Here is a 16678-nt window from a genome sequence, read left to right on the forward strand (position 1 = left end):
CACATATCATTGAGTGGCTACATGTATTCTAAACCATTGCTGTGGATATTGAGAAACCGTTCCTTAGCCCAACAACTACAAACAACACGTGCCTTTTTTGTACAGTCGGTTGCTGGCAAAACAAATGTTGTGCTCGGATGAGCTCCACCGCCATTCCTCAACGGCCAGTTGTGAATGTTGATGAGCCTGTCGGGTGTAAAGCACTGTACTTTAGATTCAAAATCAATACCACTGACTTTCAATTGTGAGTACGTATTTCCTCTATAGATTTCTCTGCCATGGACCCAAACAAATAATTGCACCAATAGCGTTAATTTAAATGGAGGACCCATCTCGATAGGATCATTTTCAATTCCCAGATGTCGTTGTGAATACTACAGGTGTGGAATCTTCATTTGACCTGTTTCTCACAGCAGGAAAATAATCCTAATAAAATGTGAATTGTTGTGTGGATTTAGGGGTAGATGCATTGTTAGTGAGGGCAAATCTAGTCTGAAATTGGGGGATATCAAGACATTTCCTGCAACAACACAGTGATCAAATGAAGAGCGGTTAAGAGGGATTGGTCCAGCAACTGAAAGGTTTCTGGTTTGAGTCCCTGAGCTGACTGGGAGAAAAACCTGTTGATATGCCGTTGAGCAAGGCACTGAACCCTATTTGCTCTGGATAAGTGTGTTTGCTAAATGTCAAATAAACAGTCTGGAATTCAATTTGCTATAGCAGGGTCCAGACTTGATAACTAACTAATGAAACTCTCAGTAACCTTATGCCTCTGCCAATCCCCTTCCGAGTGAGTGTCAACAACACATGAATGAGGGTTGCAGGGTAAGTGTATTTGAGGTTTATAAAGGCTTCTGAAGTTTTCAAATTACACTTTGAAATTTCCAACCTGAATTTCCCTTAAAATGTATCAACCCCTACAAAAATGTCCATTCATTTTAAACCACATAATAATTCAAATGTAATTTCCCTGTACCAAATATCTCAAATTAAGATCTTGCATCTGCAGGGTCATTCCACCAATTCTGTGTTTTTTTGAGAAGTGTAGCTTGATAAAAAAATATATTGTAGCATTCTGTAATAAAGAGCACATGTTCAAGTTTATAAATAATTTAAAAAACTGTCTCTAAAAATATTGTAGTATTCTGTAATAAAGAGCAGGAGTCATGGCTTTGTCAAATAAACAAAAATAACTATGGCTTTACAATGATGGTGAAAATGTTGGGTTAATGTCTTCCTAGAATCACAGAGGGTGCACGGAGGGACACTTGAGTAATTCTTAATTCAAATCAAAAATCGATTTGATTTCATTCTCAATGTGGTCTATATTAAAGGTTATTTAATTTAATATTACAATTCAAGATTGGTGCACAATTTCTAGAAAAATATAGGCACTTTCATGGATTGACAAAGTAGACAACCTGTGGTTTCTACGTGTCCTCTTGATTGCTGTCAACATTTTGTGGACCAGGTATATTAGGTAATACAGAATACTGGTAATCTGGTAGGTAATACAGTATATTGGTTATCATTACTTTATTTTATTTATTTAACCTTAATTTAACTAGGCAAGTCAGTTATGAACATATTCTTATTTTCAATGACGGCCTAGGAACAGTGGGAAACCTTCTGGTTACTAGTCCAACGCTCTAACCACTAGGCTATCCTACCTAATAGTTATCTGGTAGGTAATACAGTATTCTACTTATCTGATAGGTAATAGAGTATTCTACTTATCTGGTAGGTGATACAGTATTCTATTATATATATATTTCGCTACACACGCAATGACATCTGATAAACACGTGTATGTGACCAATACAATTTCATCAGATTTGATTTGATTTAATGCAATATTCTGATTGTAGGTTATACAGTATACTGCTTATCTAATAGGTAATACAGTATACTGCTTATCTAATAGGTAATACAGTATTCTGGTTATCTAATAGGTAATACAGTATTCTGGTTATCTGATAGGTAATATAGTATAATGGTTGTCTAATAGGTAATGCAGTATTCTGGTTGTCTGGTAGGTACTACAGTATTTGGGTTATCAGGTTGGTAATACCATATTCTGCTTATCTGGAAGGTAATATAGTATTCTGGTTGTCTGGTAGGTAATATAGTATTCTGGTTGTCTGGTAGGTAATATAGTATTCTGGTTGTCTAATAGGTAATATAGTATTCTGGTTGTCTAATAGGTAATATAGTATTCTGGTTGTTTAATAGGTAATATAGTATTCTGGTTGTCTAATAGGTAATATAGTATTCTGGTTGTCTAATAGGTAATATAGTATACTGGTTATCTGGTAGGTAATATAGTATTCTGGTTGTCTAATAGGTAATATAGTATACTGGTTATCTGGTAGGTAATATAGTATTCTGGTTGTCTAATAGGTAATATAGTATACTGGTTATCTGGTAGGTAATATAGTATTCTGGTTGTCTAATAGGTAATATAGTATACTGGTTGTCTGGTAGGTAATATAGTATTCTGGTTGTCTGGTAGGTAATATAGTATTCTGGTTGTCTAATAGGTAATATAGTATTCTGGTTGTCTAATAGGTAATATAGTATTCTGGTTGTCTAATAGGTAATATAGTATTCTGGTTGTCTAATAGGTAATATAGTATTCTGGTTGTCTAATAGGTAATATAGTATTCTGGTTGTCTAATAGGTAATATAGTATTCTGGTTGTCTAATAGGTAATATAGTATTCTGGTTGTCTAATAGGTAATATAGTATACTGGTTATCTAATAGTTAATACGGTTTTCTGGTTGTCAAATCAAATCAAACTTTATATGTCACATGCGTCGCGAATATAACAGGTGTAGTAAACGTTACCGTGAAATGCTTACTTAAAAGTCATTTAACCAATAATGCAATTATTGAGAGAGTTAAGAGTTAAGAAAATATTTACCAAATGAACTAAACAAAAACATATAAAAAGGTAACACAATAAAATAACAATAACGAGGCTCTATACATGGGGTACCGCTACCGAGTCAATGTACATATAGGTAGGGGTAAAGTGACTATGCATAGATAATAAACAGCGAGTAGCAGCAGTGTAAGAACTAAAAGGGGGGTCAATGTAAATAGTAATACAGTATTCTGTCACTAGTCTATCTTTCAGAACCTAAAATTAACCTATTTTTGACATATCTTTTAGATGTCCTTTCAACACAATTTTGCTTACTGGGACATGTCACTCCTCCAAAATGCTGTCAGAAAAAACTGCTTCTTGGATTTTTTTTTCTTCCATCAATGTTATTTAAAGGCCAAATATTTCATACCACATTCTAATCTGCCTGCAGCGTAGATGCATGATGATACTTGAGAGCAGTCTAGATGGATTGACCTCTGCTTTGCCCAATAGATAAAGCTGTCAGTAAAAGGAACAAAATAACTATTTAGCAAGACAAAGGAAGCTGATTGTGGTCTACAGGAAACAGAGGGCCGAGCACGGCCCCATTCACATCGACAAGGCTGTAGTGGAGCGGGTCGAGAGCTTCGAGTTCCCTCGGTGTCCACATCACTAAGGATCTATCATGGTCCAACACACACCAACACAGTCGTGAAGAGGGTACGAACAACACCTCTTCCCCCTCAGGAGGCTGAAAAGAGTTGGCATGGTCCCTCAGATCCTTAAAAATTCTTCAGCTGCACCATTGAGAGCATCTTGACTGTCTGCATCACCGCTTGGTATGGCAACTGCTTGGAATCTGACAGTAAGGCGCTACAGAAGGTAGTGGGTACGGCCCAGTACATCACTGGGGCCGAGCTCCCTGCCATCCAGGACCTCTATACCAGGCGGCGTCGGAGGAATGCCCTAAAAATTGTCAAAGACTCCAGCCACGCAAGTCATAGACTGTTCTCTCTTAGCTACCGCACGGCAAGCAGTACCGGAGCTCCAAGTCTAAAAGACCAAAAGGCTCCTGAACAGCTTCGACCACCCAACCATAAGACTGCTGAACAGTTAATCAAATGGCTACCCGGACTATTTGCATTGCACTGACTTTCTTGCACTGGCTCTATGTACACCCACTGGACTGTACCCACACACTGACACCTACTATACTGACTCTCCAACACACACACACACAAAACACAAACATGCATATTGACACCACACACACACACACACACACACTTTCACACTCTTCACATATGCTGCTGTTACTCTGTTTATTAGTTATCCTAATTGCCTAGTCAGTTGTACCCCTACTGTAATGATGTGCGCTGAGAGTCGGGAAGCAAGTTCAGGGAGTGTTGTAATAAACAAAGGGAACAAAATACAAAACAAGAAACCACGAGCAACGACATGACACTGGAACAGAAACAATAACACCCGGGGAAGGAACCAAATGGAGTGACATATATAGGGCAGGTAATCAAGGAGGTGATGGAGTCCAGGTGAGTCTGATGACGCGCAGGTGTGCATACCGATGTTGAAAGGTGAGCGCCATAACGACTTGTACCCCTGCACATTGCATCGTTGCTGATGCTCCTATATATTATATATTATATTATATATTATATTATATATTATATTATATATTATATTATATATTATATTATTGCTCTTTTAGTTATTTCATTGTTTTACTATTTCCGTTTTTTATTTAGCACATTTACCTGCACCTCAGATTGCAGCCCAAATAAATTATTCACAGAGTTCAAGTAACAGACACATCTCAACATCAACTGTTCAGAGGAGACTGTGTGAATCAGGCCTTCATGGTTGAAATCACTACTAAAGGACACCAATAATAAGAAGAGACTTGCTTGGGCCAAGAAACATGAGCAATGGACATTATACCGGTGGAAATGTGTGCTTTGGTATGATGAGTCAAAATTTTAGATTTTTGGTTCTACCGCCGTGTCTTTGTGAGACGCAGACTAGGTGAACGGATGATCACCGCATGTGTGGTTCCCACCATGAAGCATGGAGGAGGATGTGTGATGTTGTGGCCGTGCTTTGCTGGTGACACTGTCAATGATTTATTTAGAATTCAAGGCACACTTAACCTGCATACCTACCACAACATTCCACAGCGATATGCCATCCCATCTGGTTTGCGTTTAGTGGTTGAGAAAATGCCAAGAGTGTGCAAAGCTATCATCAGGGCAAAGGGTGGCTACTTTGAAAAATCTAAAATCCTAAATATTTTGGGATTTGTTCAACACTTTTCTGGTTACTACATGATTTCATATGTGTAATTTTATAGTTGGATGTGCACTATTATTGCACTATTATTCTACAAATAAGAAAAAGTACAAAGTCAAGTACAAAATAAAATTCCTTGACTGAGTGTCCAAACGTTTGACTATTACTGTAGTCTGTTTGGTCACTCTGAGCTGCTGTTGACCTCCTGTTGACCTGCCGATGGTTTAACTACAGGTCCGTCTCCAGACTCCAGACTTCCAGCAAGCAATAACCACCATGAATAGACCTAGGTAGTATTGACATGCTATACACAACGAAGGCGATCATTCCTACCCATTTCTCCTACCCTCGGTGAGCAGCAACACGGTTGATTTGGCTGCAGTGACTTGGACTCTGTAGTAGACCTATATACTGTAACTCTTTTTAGGCCAACTGAGAGACGCTAACACTGCTGTAATGAGTCTGTCTGAGATGAGGTTCTGAGAATGGCCTAGGGTTAACAATATTTTGTGTTTAATTAAAATGTTAATTAGACAATATCCCTGAAGCCAGAGCATGAGTAAAAAAAATCTAAAATATGTAGGTCACACAGTCTTGTCTCCCTTGGACACTGCCAATGTGGAGAAATAACGGGGAACCCAACTTTAATGTCCTACCATATCGTAGGATAATTGTATTACTGTAGGAGAGGGTGAAGCCTCTTGATAAGAGAGCAATGTTACTGTAGGCTACACCATCTTAGAAGATTTAGAGAGTTTGGAGGTTTATTACCTTAAGCACTCATTAATTGATGAATATATGGTGGTAGACAAATGCATTTTTGGGGGGGGGATTAATCTGTAGATTTGTTTAAATGATTAGCATTATTATTCATTAGATACAATTTATAAAATCAAACACACAGGGTAATTTGTAGTATCTTCTAGCAAATGTATATAAAATAATATGTTCATAAAATTCGCTATTGGGTTTTAATAAACATACAATCATTACATAATCGTTGCATAATGACTGTGCCAATGTCAATAACTGTCATTCCATAATTACACTCAGAGGTTAGTCATTTCATTTTATTGATTTGCTCATTTTCTGCAGTTGATGGCTTTATGTGCTGTATATTATATCCGGACTCATCCTAAAGCTAACTAGAGGAGGCCTGACTAGAGGAGGCCTGACTAGAGGAGGCCTGACTAGAGGAGGCCTGACTAGAGGAGGCCTAACTAGAGGAGGCCTGACTAGAGGAGGCCTGACTAGAGGAGGCCTGACTAGAGGAGGCCTGACTAGAGGAGGCCTGACTAGAGGAGGCCTGACTAGAGGAGGCCTGACTAGAGGAGGCCTGACTAAATGGCTTCATAATTGTTACGGTTTTCTAGTAGTGAAGGAGAGTCGGACCAAAATGCGGCGTGGCTATTGAGATTCATGTTTAATAACAACAAAGTAAACACAAATCAATACAAAACAATAAACGTAAAGTGAAAACCGAAACAGCCTAAACTGGTGCAAACTGACACTAAGGACACATAGGACAATCACCCACACCAAACTCAAAGAATATGGCTGCCTAAATATGGTTCCCAATCAGAGACAATGATAAACACCTGCCTCTGATTGAGAACCACTCCAGACAGCCATAGACTTAGCTAGATACCCCACTAAGCTACCATCCCAATACCAACACCAAAACCCCAAGACAAAACACACCCCAATACAAAAACCCCATGCCACACCCTGGCCTGACCAAATACATAAAGATAAACACAAAATACTTTGACCAGGGCGTGACAATAATACATGTTATAACTCAGCCCTGCAGAGGAATGTGAATGAACCATCAACAATTTATTACTCTCTTTCAGCTCTTATTACTTGGGCCGTGCCTCGTCTTGGCACGTGCCTTATAACTACATTGCAAGGCTGGGAAGATTGAGCAGAATACAATGAAAAGTCCTTAGCAATCATCTTATCTTTAAAATAAATAAATGAATGATCAAAAGAGAAGACTAGGCCATGTGCGCGACTGAAGAAAAAAAAGAAGCTTTGCCATGAATTAATTTGCTTCGTAACCAGGAAGTGAACCCTCAGTTGTGTCTAGGCATTGTGTAGTCTCATTGTGTTCCATTTATAATGAAGTACATCAGGATCAAAAACGAATCCACTTGCAGCATTGACCATTTACTGTATCCTTTAATTGGCCTTCAATGGATTTCACATATTTTACCAGATTTATCGCTAAACATCGATGCTAGTATGGATTCCGTTTCTAATGAGGACCAGACTAAAAGAAATGAAGAAAAGCTTTTAATTTTTTCATCTCACGAAATCACATTGAAAAGTTGCAGTCTTATCTAGATTCTAGGTAACCTTTTCAGAGCCCTGTAGCCCAACTTTGACTTCAAAGTCATTGTACAGTATGTGCTGTCAGGGTTACATGTTTTACCATTCTGAATTCATGCCACTGATTCATTCCAGGGACAAAGATGCCCTAAAACAACTTGAACTAATTTGACGGGAGCCTGTCACTCTCACATCCTCTGGTCTGTGTGCTTGATTCTTCCCTGACTATGTCCCCATGGCAGCCAGGGATCATTTGAATGCAGTCGTGCTTCGAGGTAATACATAATACATGCCTCTGGTTTCACTGAGCAATAGTTCCTTTCGCTGCATCAGGCAAACAACAGAACTAGACATTTAGCTGTGATGTGCTAATCCCCTCCCAAAAACATTTCAGAAATGTATGATGGTTTTGCTGCTGCTATACAAAATGAATTGCAACTAATGTGTTTATTTACAATTATCTGGAAGCAGTTGAACAATTGCCCCTCATTCCACATTTGAACAAAGCGAGACTACATATCCACTGTTAAACACTCTATATTATTGGCTCCATTTAGTAATATACACCCACTCACTCACAGCTGTCGCGGACATCGTCATGGAAATGACCAGACCAAGGTGCAGCGTGGTGAGCACACTTTTCTTTTTTATTAGAATGTCGCCAACAAAAACAAGAAACAACAAAAACGACCGTGAAGCTTACTAGGGCTATACAGGCCACTAACAAAGTCAACTACCCACAACTGAGGTGGCAAAACAGGCTGCCTAACTATGATTCCCAATCAGAGACAACGATAGATAGCTGTCCCTGGAGGTTTATTACCTTAAGCACTCATTAATTTATGAATATATGGTGGTAGACAAATGCATTTTTGGGGGGGGGATTCATTTGTAGACAGCTGTCCCTGATTGAGAACCATACCCGGCCAAAACATAGAAACAGAAAACATAGAAATAAAGAAACTAGAATGCCCACCCTAGTCACACCCTGGCCTAACCAAAATAGAGAATAAAAGCCTCTCTACGGCCAGGGCATGACATCAGCAATATAATTCCCTATCCACCTACCTCTTGCATCTGACACCATATTAATTAGTGTGATGTCCTTAAACGTTTATCTAACCCATTATTTACAGAATGGAAGTTTACATGGTTGCCATATGTTCCATGATTTGTAGTGCTTAAATATTTTTTTTCACTGTCCTTGTGGTAGAGATGACAACACATTTTCCCTGTTAAAGCCCGAGAGCCAGATATAACAAGACGCTTTCCCTGAAAAGGGTTCTTAAATCCCAAGGGTTGCTTAGTATGGACTGATTCATTTGAACACCCCCCCCCCCCCTCCTGCCGAGTCTCTTAGAGAATAAAATAATCAAGCAAGGTAAAAGAACCATAGTACATTAAAGTAAAGAATTTCTGCAAGTACCATTAAAGAGCTGTATATCAATGCCAGTATCAATTGATTGTTTAATGAGAACTAATAAATAATGTAAGTCTCTCTCTCTCTCTCTGTGCCTGTGTGTGCACATGCCTGTGCATGTGAAAAAGATTGATAGGAACAGAGAGTTGGTAGAGTGCAATGTCCTTGAATTGCATTGTATTGTCTTTTTAGCATTTCTTCCAAAAGCTTCTAACAAGCCATTAAATGGCTTTTTTCTTGCATGACCCCAAGTCATAGCGCCAAAAGGCAGGGCAGGAGGGTTACATGTACGTCTTGATACTCTCAACATGCCACAGGGGGTGTTGTTAGTGGACACCGCTTCGAACAAGCTAACATTAAAGAAGGAAGGGAGGATGATATCAGCTGATGTACGAAGGGCTATATAAATACATTTGATTAGATTTGATTTGATTTGAAGGGGAGGACTATCCTCCTCATTCCATTTCAGAAAAAAGTAATTGTGAAAAGTTAAAAAATTATCATTTTTTAGATAAAACTACACTTTTTAGATAAAACTATATAAAACTATGTCATGTCACCAAATAATTTATTAAAACATAATTGTTTTGCAATAAAGGTCACAGTAGCCTCAACAGCACTCTGTAGGGTAGCGCCATGGTGTAGCCGGAGGACAGCTAGCTTCCGTCCTCCTCTGGGGTACATTGACTTCAATACAAATACCTAGAAGGCTCATGGTTCTTACTGCGTTTCATAGACTTACACAGTAATTATGACAACTTCCGGAGGACGTCCTCCAAACTATCAGAGCTCTGACATGTTGTCCATCCAATCAAAGTATCAGAGAATGAATCTAGTGTTGAAAGCATAAGCTACAGCTAGCTAGCACTGCAGTGCATAAAATGTAGTGAGTAGTTGACTCAAAGAGAGAGAAAGACAATAAAGAGAAAGAACCAATTCATTTCTTGAAAAATGAAGGTGAAGCAAGAGAGAGAGAGAGAGCGAGATAGGGACAGCAAGAGCTAGCTATATTTACTATATTTTTTAATTTCACTTACTTAGCTAGCAAATGCAGCTAGCTAGTTTAGCTTACTCAAACACCCGGCTCAAACAAAACAATGCTATGTTACCTAGCTGGCTATGGAAGTGGAAGTCTTCCAAGTCAAGGTAAATGTTTTATTGATCTATTGCCATTAGGGCCTGCCAGTGTAACTGCTAAATTCTTGCTAACTGTACTGCATGATTATAGCGTGTTTACTAACGCGTTAGCTACTAGAACTATGTTGACTTGACGTTAGCTAATATGGTGACAGTGATGTAGGCTGTGTGTAGCGGTTAGCGGTTATGATACAAAAGTTTGACTTGGAAATGTGTTTTTGCCTGGTCACATGACAGCTGATATGTTGTGCACTGAAGTCCACAAGCGAAGGGAAAAGGTGAGCGGAGAAGAGCGATAAACAGACTTTAATTTGTCCAAAAGAAACTTTTGTTTGCAACTGGTGGACTAATGATTACGCCCTGGATCAGCTAGATGCAGGCAATATTGTGCAAGGCGATATTGAATGTGTCAAAGTCGGTCACCTTGATTACTCTAATTTCTCTCAACCTGTGCACCTACATTGTAAATGTTTATTCGTAGGCTAGGTTGGTAGCAACCTCCTGATGTTTAAAGGGAAAATTTGAAATTAGAATATCATGTTGTAGCCTAAACTTATTGATGTTACACTGAGCTGGGTGATTGGAATATGAATGACAGTTATCCAACATGCTGTTATAGAAATAAGGCCATGCTCATAAAAAAAAAATTGTCGTCCCTGATTTTAAATGGCACCAAAGCACTAACTTATTTGTTTCAGTGTCATTGCTTAGCCTCCTTCACATGATTGGAAGGGATTGATGCAAAGAAACATGAATGCATTGAGGACCCTAAATGGTCAAAATCCTGACCAATGAAAAGCATACATACTGTATAGCACGCAAGTTCCACATGCATCCATTTATTGTTGTCAATTGGAAATGTAAAAATTTGATTTACAGGCACACCTCAAGATAGGTTTTGGACCCTGATTATCTTCTTTTAGTGGGAGAAGATATGACAATTCCGTTCCTATATCACCCTAATATGGAACAGACGGACAGAAACTTTGGGCTTCTGCAATACATGTGGAATGATCACGTCTCTGTAATATAGCATATTTGTTATCAGATTAATACACTTTGGAATCCAGTGGCTGGATTGGGAATGTGCTGCTTATGATTTATTCATATAATAATTTCCCCAGCCATATATCCCTATGGAGATGTAGCAAGTCTGAACCAAAGTGCTGGAGGCTGGGTTGCACTCATTTCCACATAAATAACAGACTTGGTGCTGACCAAATTAACAAACAAAATCCAGGCATCATTTTACAATGTTGCTCATCTGGCGTTCCCACCTGTGGGCCCAATGGTTGGCCCCGTCCTTCCTAAATGTCCTTCTTTTCCCATTCCGAATCTTCTGATTAAACAAACCTGATTAGATCCATAGTTGTACATTTCAAATTTGAATTTAAAAGAGGTTTTTTATCTCGCCACTCAAAATAATGATTGGATGAAATGTGACAAGCTAATTTTTCCGGCAGTGAAGTTGTGATTAGAGCCGTTTCCTGCGACAAACAGTGTACCGAGGCGGAGACCGACTTCACAACAACACGTACGGTTTAAGGCCTCCAGGCCTCCACCACGTTGATACACTGCATCTCTGCTTGCCCAGTTCTGCAATCAACAACAAATCACACAAATACCTGTGTCTCCTCTGGCTAGGTTCCATGCATCCACCATTGTCAAATTCAAATTTAAGTAAAACTTTAACACCAAGTAACATATAGTATCTTTATTTTCTAACTAAATACAGAATAAACAGGTTCTTTATCATGTTTTCAATGCCTGATCCCTCAGAATGTCAGAAACGGAATTGGATATTAGTAGATATTGATAACAACCTGACATGAGTTTTCAAAATGTAAACCCGGCTTAGTTATTCAGAATTCAGATAGCGGCTCGTCATATTTGCATGTCAAGGTGTCAAGCGGTGTCATTAGCAGCAACCAGGAATCTATGCTTGATCACCCCCCCCCCCTCATACAGTATCTCTGATAACTATTATTTTAACTCAATTACCTTCCTATGATACAGGGGTGAACACAAACTATTAACTCAATTACCTTCCTACAATAGAAAAGTGAACGTAAACTTGCAAACAGCAACTACAGATATGTTATATCAAAACAATGGCAGAAGGAAAGTTACTCTCCATGCTACTTTTGTAAGTATGGTGTCTATATTAGGACATATCTTACAGACTTAACAAATGGACTCGTCAAAGGAAGCAGTGTTTCAATCCAGTCTGTGAAAATGATTTATTTAAATATTATTCTGATATGATCATTACAATACAAACTGTGTCAACGTTCCAGTACAGAAGCTTCACCAGATCACATAAGATTACAGTTCATAACATTCCCGACGACAAACAGACAAGACTGCATGGAGATGAATCATGATAAGGAGACAATACATCTATGTGGAGCTGAAACAATGGATCAGAAGAAAAAAAACAGAAACGGATAGTGCTACTCAATTGTCATTGCGTTGTACGGAAAATTCCCCGGTAACGGAATGAGACTGAGACTCAAGATTGTTTTTACTTTAAAAATGTATGCCAAACCAAATCCAATTGATTTCAAAATTTAACACACCATACAACTCCCAAAGTGGGCTCCAGAGTGGCGCAGCGGTGCTAGAAGCGTCACTACAGACCCTGGTTCGATCCCAGGCTGTATCACAACTGGCCATGATCGGGAGTGCCATAGGGCGGTGCACAATTAGGGGAGGGTTTGACCGAGGTAGGCCGCCATTGAAAATTTGCATTTGTTCTTAATTAACTGACTTGCCTACTAAAATAAAAACAACTCTATGCACAATAACTTCTTTTAACAATTTACACAGAAATCTGACAAAAACACATTTACTTGAAGAACAGTGGAGATGCAAAGTTTGGTTCCTAAATGACGGCACCAACAGAACAAACCGTCATCCAGTTACCATACTTTGCATCAGCACTGTTCTTTAAGTAAATGTATTAAGGTCGAGTTTTGAATGTAAATAGTTAAAAGTACTCATTGTGTCTTAAACTTTGATATCAATTGGATTTTGTTTGGCAAACATTTTAAAGTTTAAAAAAATCTGAGTCTCATCATAATTCCTTCATGTGGGATTGCCCATATCTTGTTTGATGGCTGAGACTTTGTTGCTTGTAAGCCACCACAATTGTCAGACTTTGCAATTACCTTAATAAATGACTGTTGTCAATCCTTCAAATTAAATATATTCACTTTGCTTGACCCACAATACTTTGAAATGGTTCCATTTCCTGTTGACAAAATCCAGTGAGTTGAAGTACTGTAGGCCGTGCAACAGGTAAGTTGCCATTGGAAGAGGTCCTCCGTAACTGATGGTGAATCCAACTGTCAATAAAGTTTTTTTTTAAGAATTGCGTAATTCCATTTCCTGTTGTTAGCAAATGAATAAATGACAACATTGTTACAAATACAGAACATCACTTGTCTCTGCTTTTAGACATTTTGATTAAAAAAGGTTACATGCTGATTATTTACTTTACAAGTTTTACAGATTTTTTTAATTTAAATTTTATACAGGGATTTGACAAACTTGAAGGCATTCATTTAAAGATGCAGTTCGGGATCTTAAGCACTTACAAATTCATAACATATTCATCTGAATTGCAAAACTAAATTAAATATTTTTGCACAGCGTAACAGCATAAGAAATGGATGACATAGTTCACAACTGTGCACAGTTTTCGGGGACCCGTTTTGACTCTTGAACACTACTTTCAAAAACGACTGGCTGAAATTATACAAAAGCTCTGGAGCGTCACTTTAACTGTGCACACAAATATGCTATCCATTTCACCAGTCCCCGGCTAGAGAACTTGTATGGTATAAACATTCTACTAGCAGATGTCAACTCTTCTTTTTCAAAACAGAACATTTAGGATTAATTTAAATAGTTATGATGTTACTTTACTCAATGAACTTTAGCTTAGTATTGATTTGAGGTTGAGTGGCATGACACAGCCTTGCTAGACTGAGTTTTGTCATCCTGGCACCACTGGAACAGTGCAGATGAAATATATCGCACACACATCTTGTACCCTGACAATACTTGATCAGGATATGTCTCTAAGTGGATCCTGCGGTATGCTCTGTCAACTCCAATTGCTGAATAAACAGGTTTAGATCAGTCTTTCCCAAACTTGTTCCTCAGGACCCCAAGGGGTGCACCCCCCCAGTACTACACAGCTGATTTAAATTATCAAAGCTGGATGATTAGTTGATTATTCAAATCAGCTGTGTAGTGCTAGGGACAAAAATCCAAATGTGCACCCAGTTTGGGAAACCCTAGTTTAGAACTGATCTCAGCAGTGCTGTGTACGGCAGACTGGACTATGTTAACTGTGGGAAAAGCCTATTGAGACTTTCAGCAAAATGGTGCTTTCTCGTGGCCCCTGGAATTTGTAGGTACTTCCCATACCTAGAATTATTCCATCTCAGTAAGTCATTATTTTAAACAGGATTTGAAGAAATGGACAGATGTTGTGTTGTGAATCTGGGTAAGTCCAGATTGGAAATAAATTGGAACAATATGTGAGAGCACTAGGATACAGTATGAGCAAAGAGACCAATGTTGGTGAACGACAAATTGTATGACCATAGCCAATGTCTTTGGTTGCATGATACATTTTTACAATGGAGACTCTCTTCAGTCTTTGGCTACCCTCTTCAACTAAACTGAATGGCAGATCTGAAGCATTGCTACCGCATCAATGAACAGTTCCACCCATTCAAACAGTACAGATGTATGATCTTAATGTGATCACCCTGTAGCAGGGGGATTTACTACTTGTAGTAAGGTTTTAAAAAGATTCAGAAATGTATATTTTACACTTTAAAAATGTCCATTAACTATAAACCACATAATAATTCTAATTTCCTGCTGCTGAAGGATTATTTTCCTGCTGTAGCAAACTGGCTCAAATTAAGATCCAGCATCTGTATTTAAGGGGGAATATGTCCAGTTGTCACTTTACGTAACAACAATGCGACATAACATCGATGCATCCATTTAGTTAATGGAAATTATTCAAAGTGGTGAATGTCTATGGGAACAATGCAGAGACACTTAGAAAGCTCCCATTTCTATTAACAGTTTTGTATAACGGTAAAATCCATGACGTCTGCTAACGTGTTCTGAATCAAGAGGTCGGATTGTCAAAGCGTTGTGTCAATGAACATGGTGAAGGGATAAGAGCGAGAGCGATTTAAAACCGTTTCCTTAATCACAAGACCCATACAGTCTTTCTACGTCCTTACGTTTGTGTTACAGAGAAGAAACGTATCGTCTAGGTATCATTGGGGGAAATCATTGCACCATCAAACAGTATAAGATGTCTTCTTGGCTAATGTAAGATTCTTTACATAAAGATAGTGTCCCTGAACAGTAGGCTACAGCGGTACCTTGATACTCAGTCCTTTGTTTTCAGTGATGGTAGAACATTTAAATAGGAGAGCTGTACTGTACGTGAAGCATGAATATTAATGGCGTTGTACAATATTAGTGCAGGCCAATTTAAATGAATAGTCTGCTGGCACGGTCACATTATGAACATTGACATGTTCATGAATCATAATTAGGAAATGATAAGGGAAGGAAAAGAAGTATAATTGTAAACAGAAGAAATACCATGTAAAAAGTAAAGAAGGTGAGAATTAATGAGAAGTGATCTGTAATAACAACGGTCAAGAACTGCATTTGCAAGTTACACACATTATGGACGATAAAATAATTCATTGTCGAGTTGCCTTCATTTAGCAATCCGACTAGGCCTCTACATCATGTTGTTGTATTAGACTAGCTCTTTTGTTCTAAGAGGACTATGAATAGCCTTGCACGATGTGGTTTCATAATAGTGAAAACATAGCGAATGTAAGCTATACAACAGTTCCAGGTGTTTGAAATAAAACAATTATATATACTGATATTATATATACACAAATATAGATTTTTTTTACTTATTTTTTTTACTTTTAAGCATTGACACGATAGATTCACTGCAGGAAACCTAAAATAAAGGTCTGTGAAAGATATTCCAAGGAGCCAATGTCAGTTTCCATTTTGTTTTTCGATTGTTGGGTGCATTGAAGAAACGTCGGCACAACAGGTAATCCCGCTGGTGGCCTTTGAGAAGGTGCCTCTTGTGTACAATGAGTAATAAGAATGCATTGGGTGCAGAGTAGTGGAAAATTAGGGCCAACTGTGTCGTCCGCTTGGTGGTAATAACAGGCCATTTTCTCCTTCGTTTCGAGAAGAGGGAGTGATACTCGGAGGAAAAGTCAGTCATTGAAACTATAGCAAGGTATCCCTCATGAAGCCACAGGCAAGAATCAGGATGGCAAGTCCAAAGCTTGTAGCTATCCTCGTGCCTGTGAAAGAAGGAATATGGTCAACACATATACAGCACTTATCTTGCATTCATTTTTTTTATCACTGACAAAAACACTTATTGTTGTAATGTATGTATTTTGTACCTATAAAGCTGTACATTGGGTGTGAGGTTGGTAGTCATCTGTTGTTATATAGAATATGCATTAATTTCACGCAAAATATCTGCACAGTTGTTATCTTTAACAGTGTATGCAAAAGCTATTAT

The 16678-nt window shown here is 38.4% G+C and overlaps 1 protein-coding gene across 1 annotated transcript in view; it reads right to left on the reverse strand.

The window, feature by feature from the left end:
* Window positions 1-12291: 12291 nt before the first annotated feature.
* LOC109875969 (V-set and transmembrane domain-containing protein 2A-like) overlaps window positions 12292-16678 on the reverse strand; it is a 40241-nt gene continuing 35854 nt past the window's right edge. Inside the window, exon 5 of the mRNA XM_031796904.1 lies at window positions 12292-16451. Coding sequence (XP_031652764.1) covers window positions 16375-16451 — 77 coding nt within the window. The 3' untranslated portion in view covers window positions 12292-16374. The remainder of the gene's footprint in view (window positions 16452-16678) is intronic.

This window comes from Oncorhynchus kisutch, linkage group LG18 (assembly GCF_002021735.2).
Source record: "Oncorhynchus kisutch isolate 150728-3 linkage group LG18, Okis_V2, whole genome shotgun sequence".
NCBI lineage: Eukaryota > Metazoa > Chordata > Actinopteri > Salmoniformes > Salmonidae > Oncorhynchus > Oncorhynchus kisutch.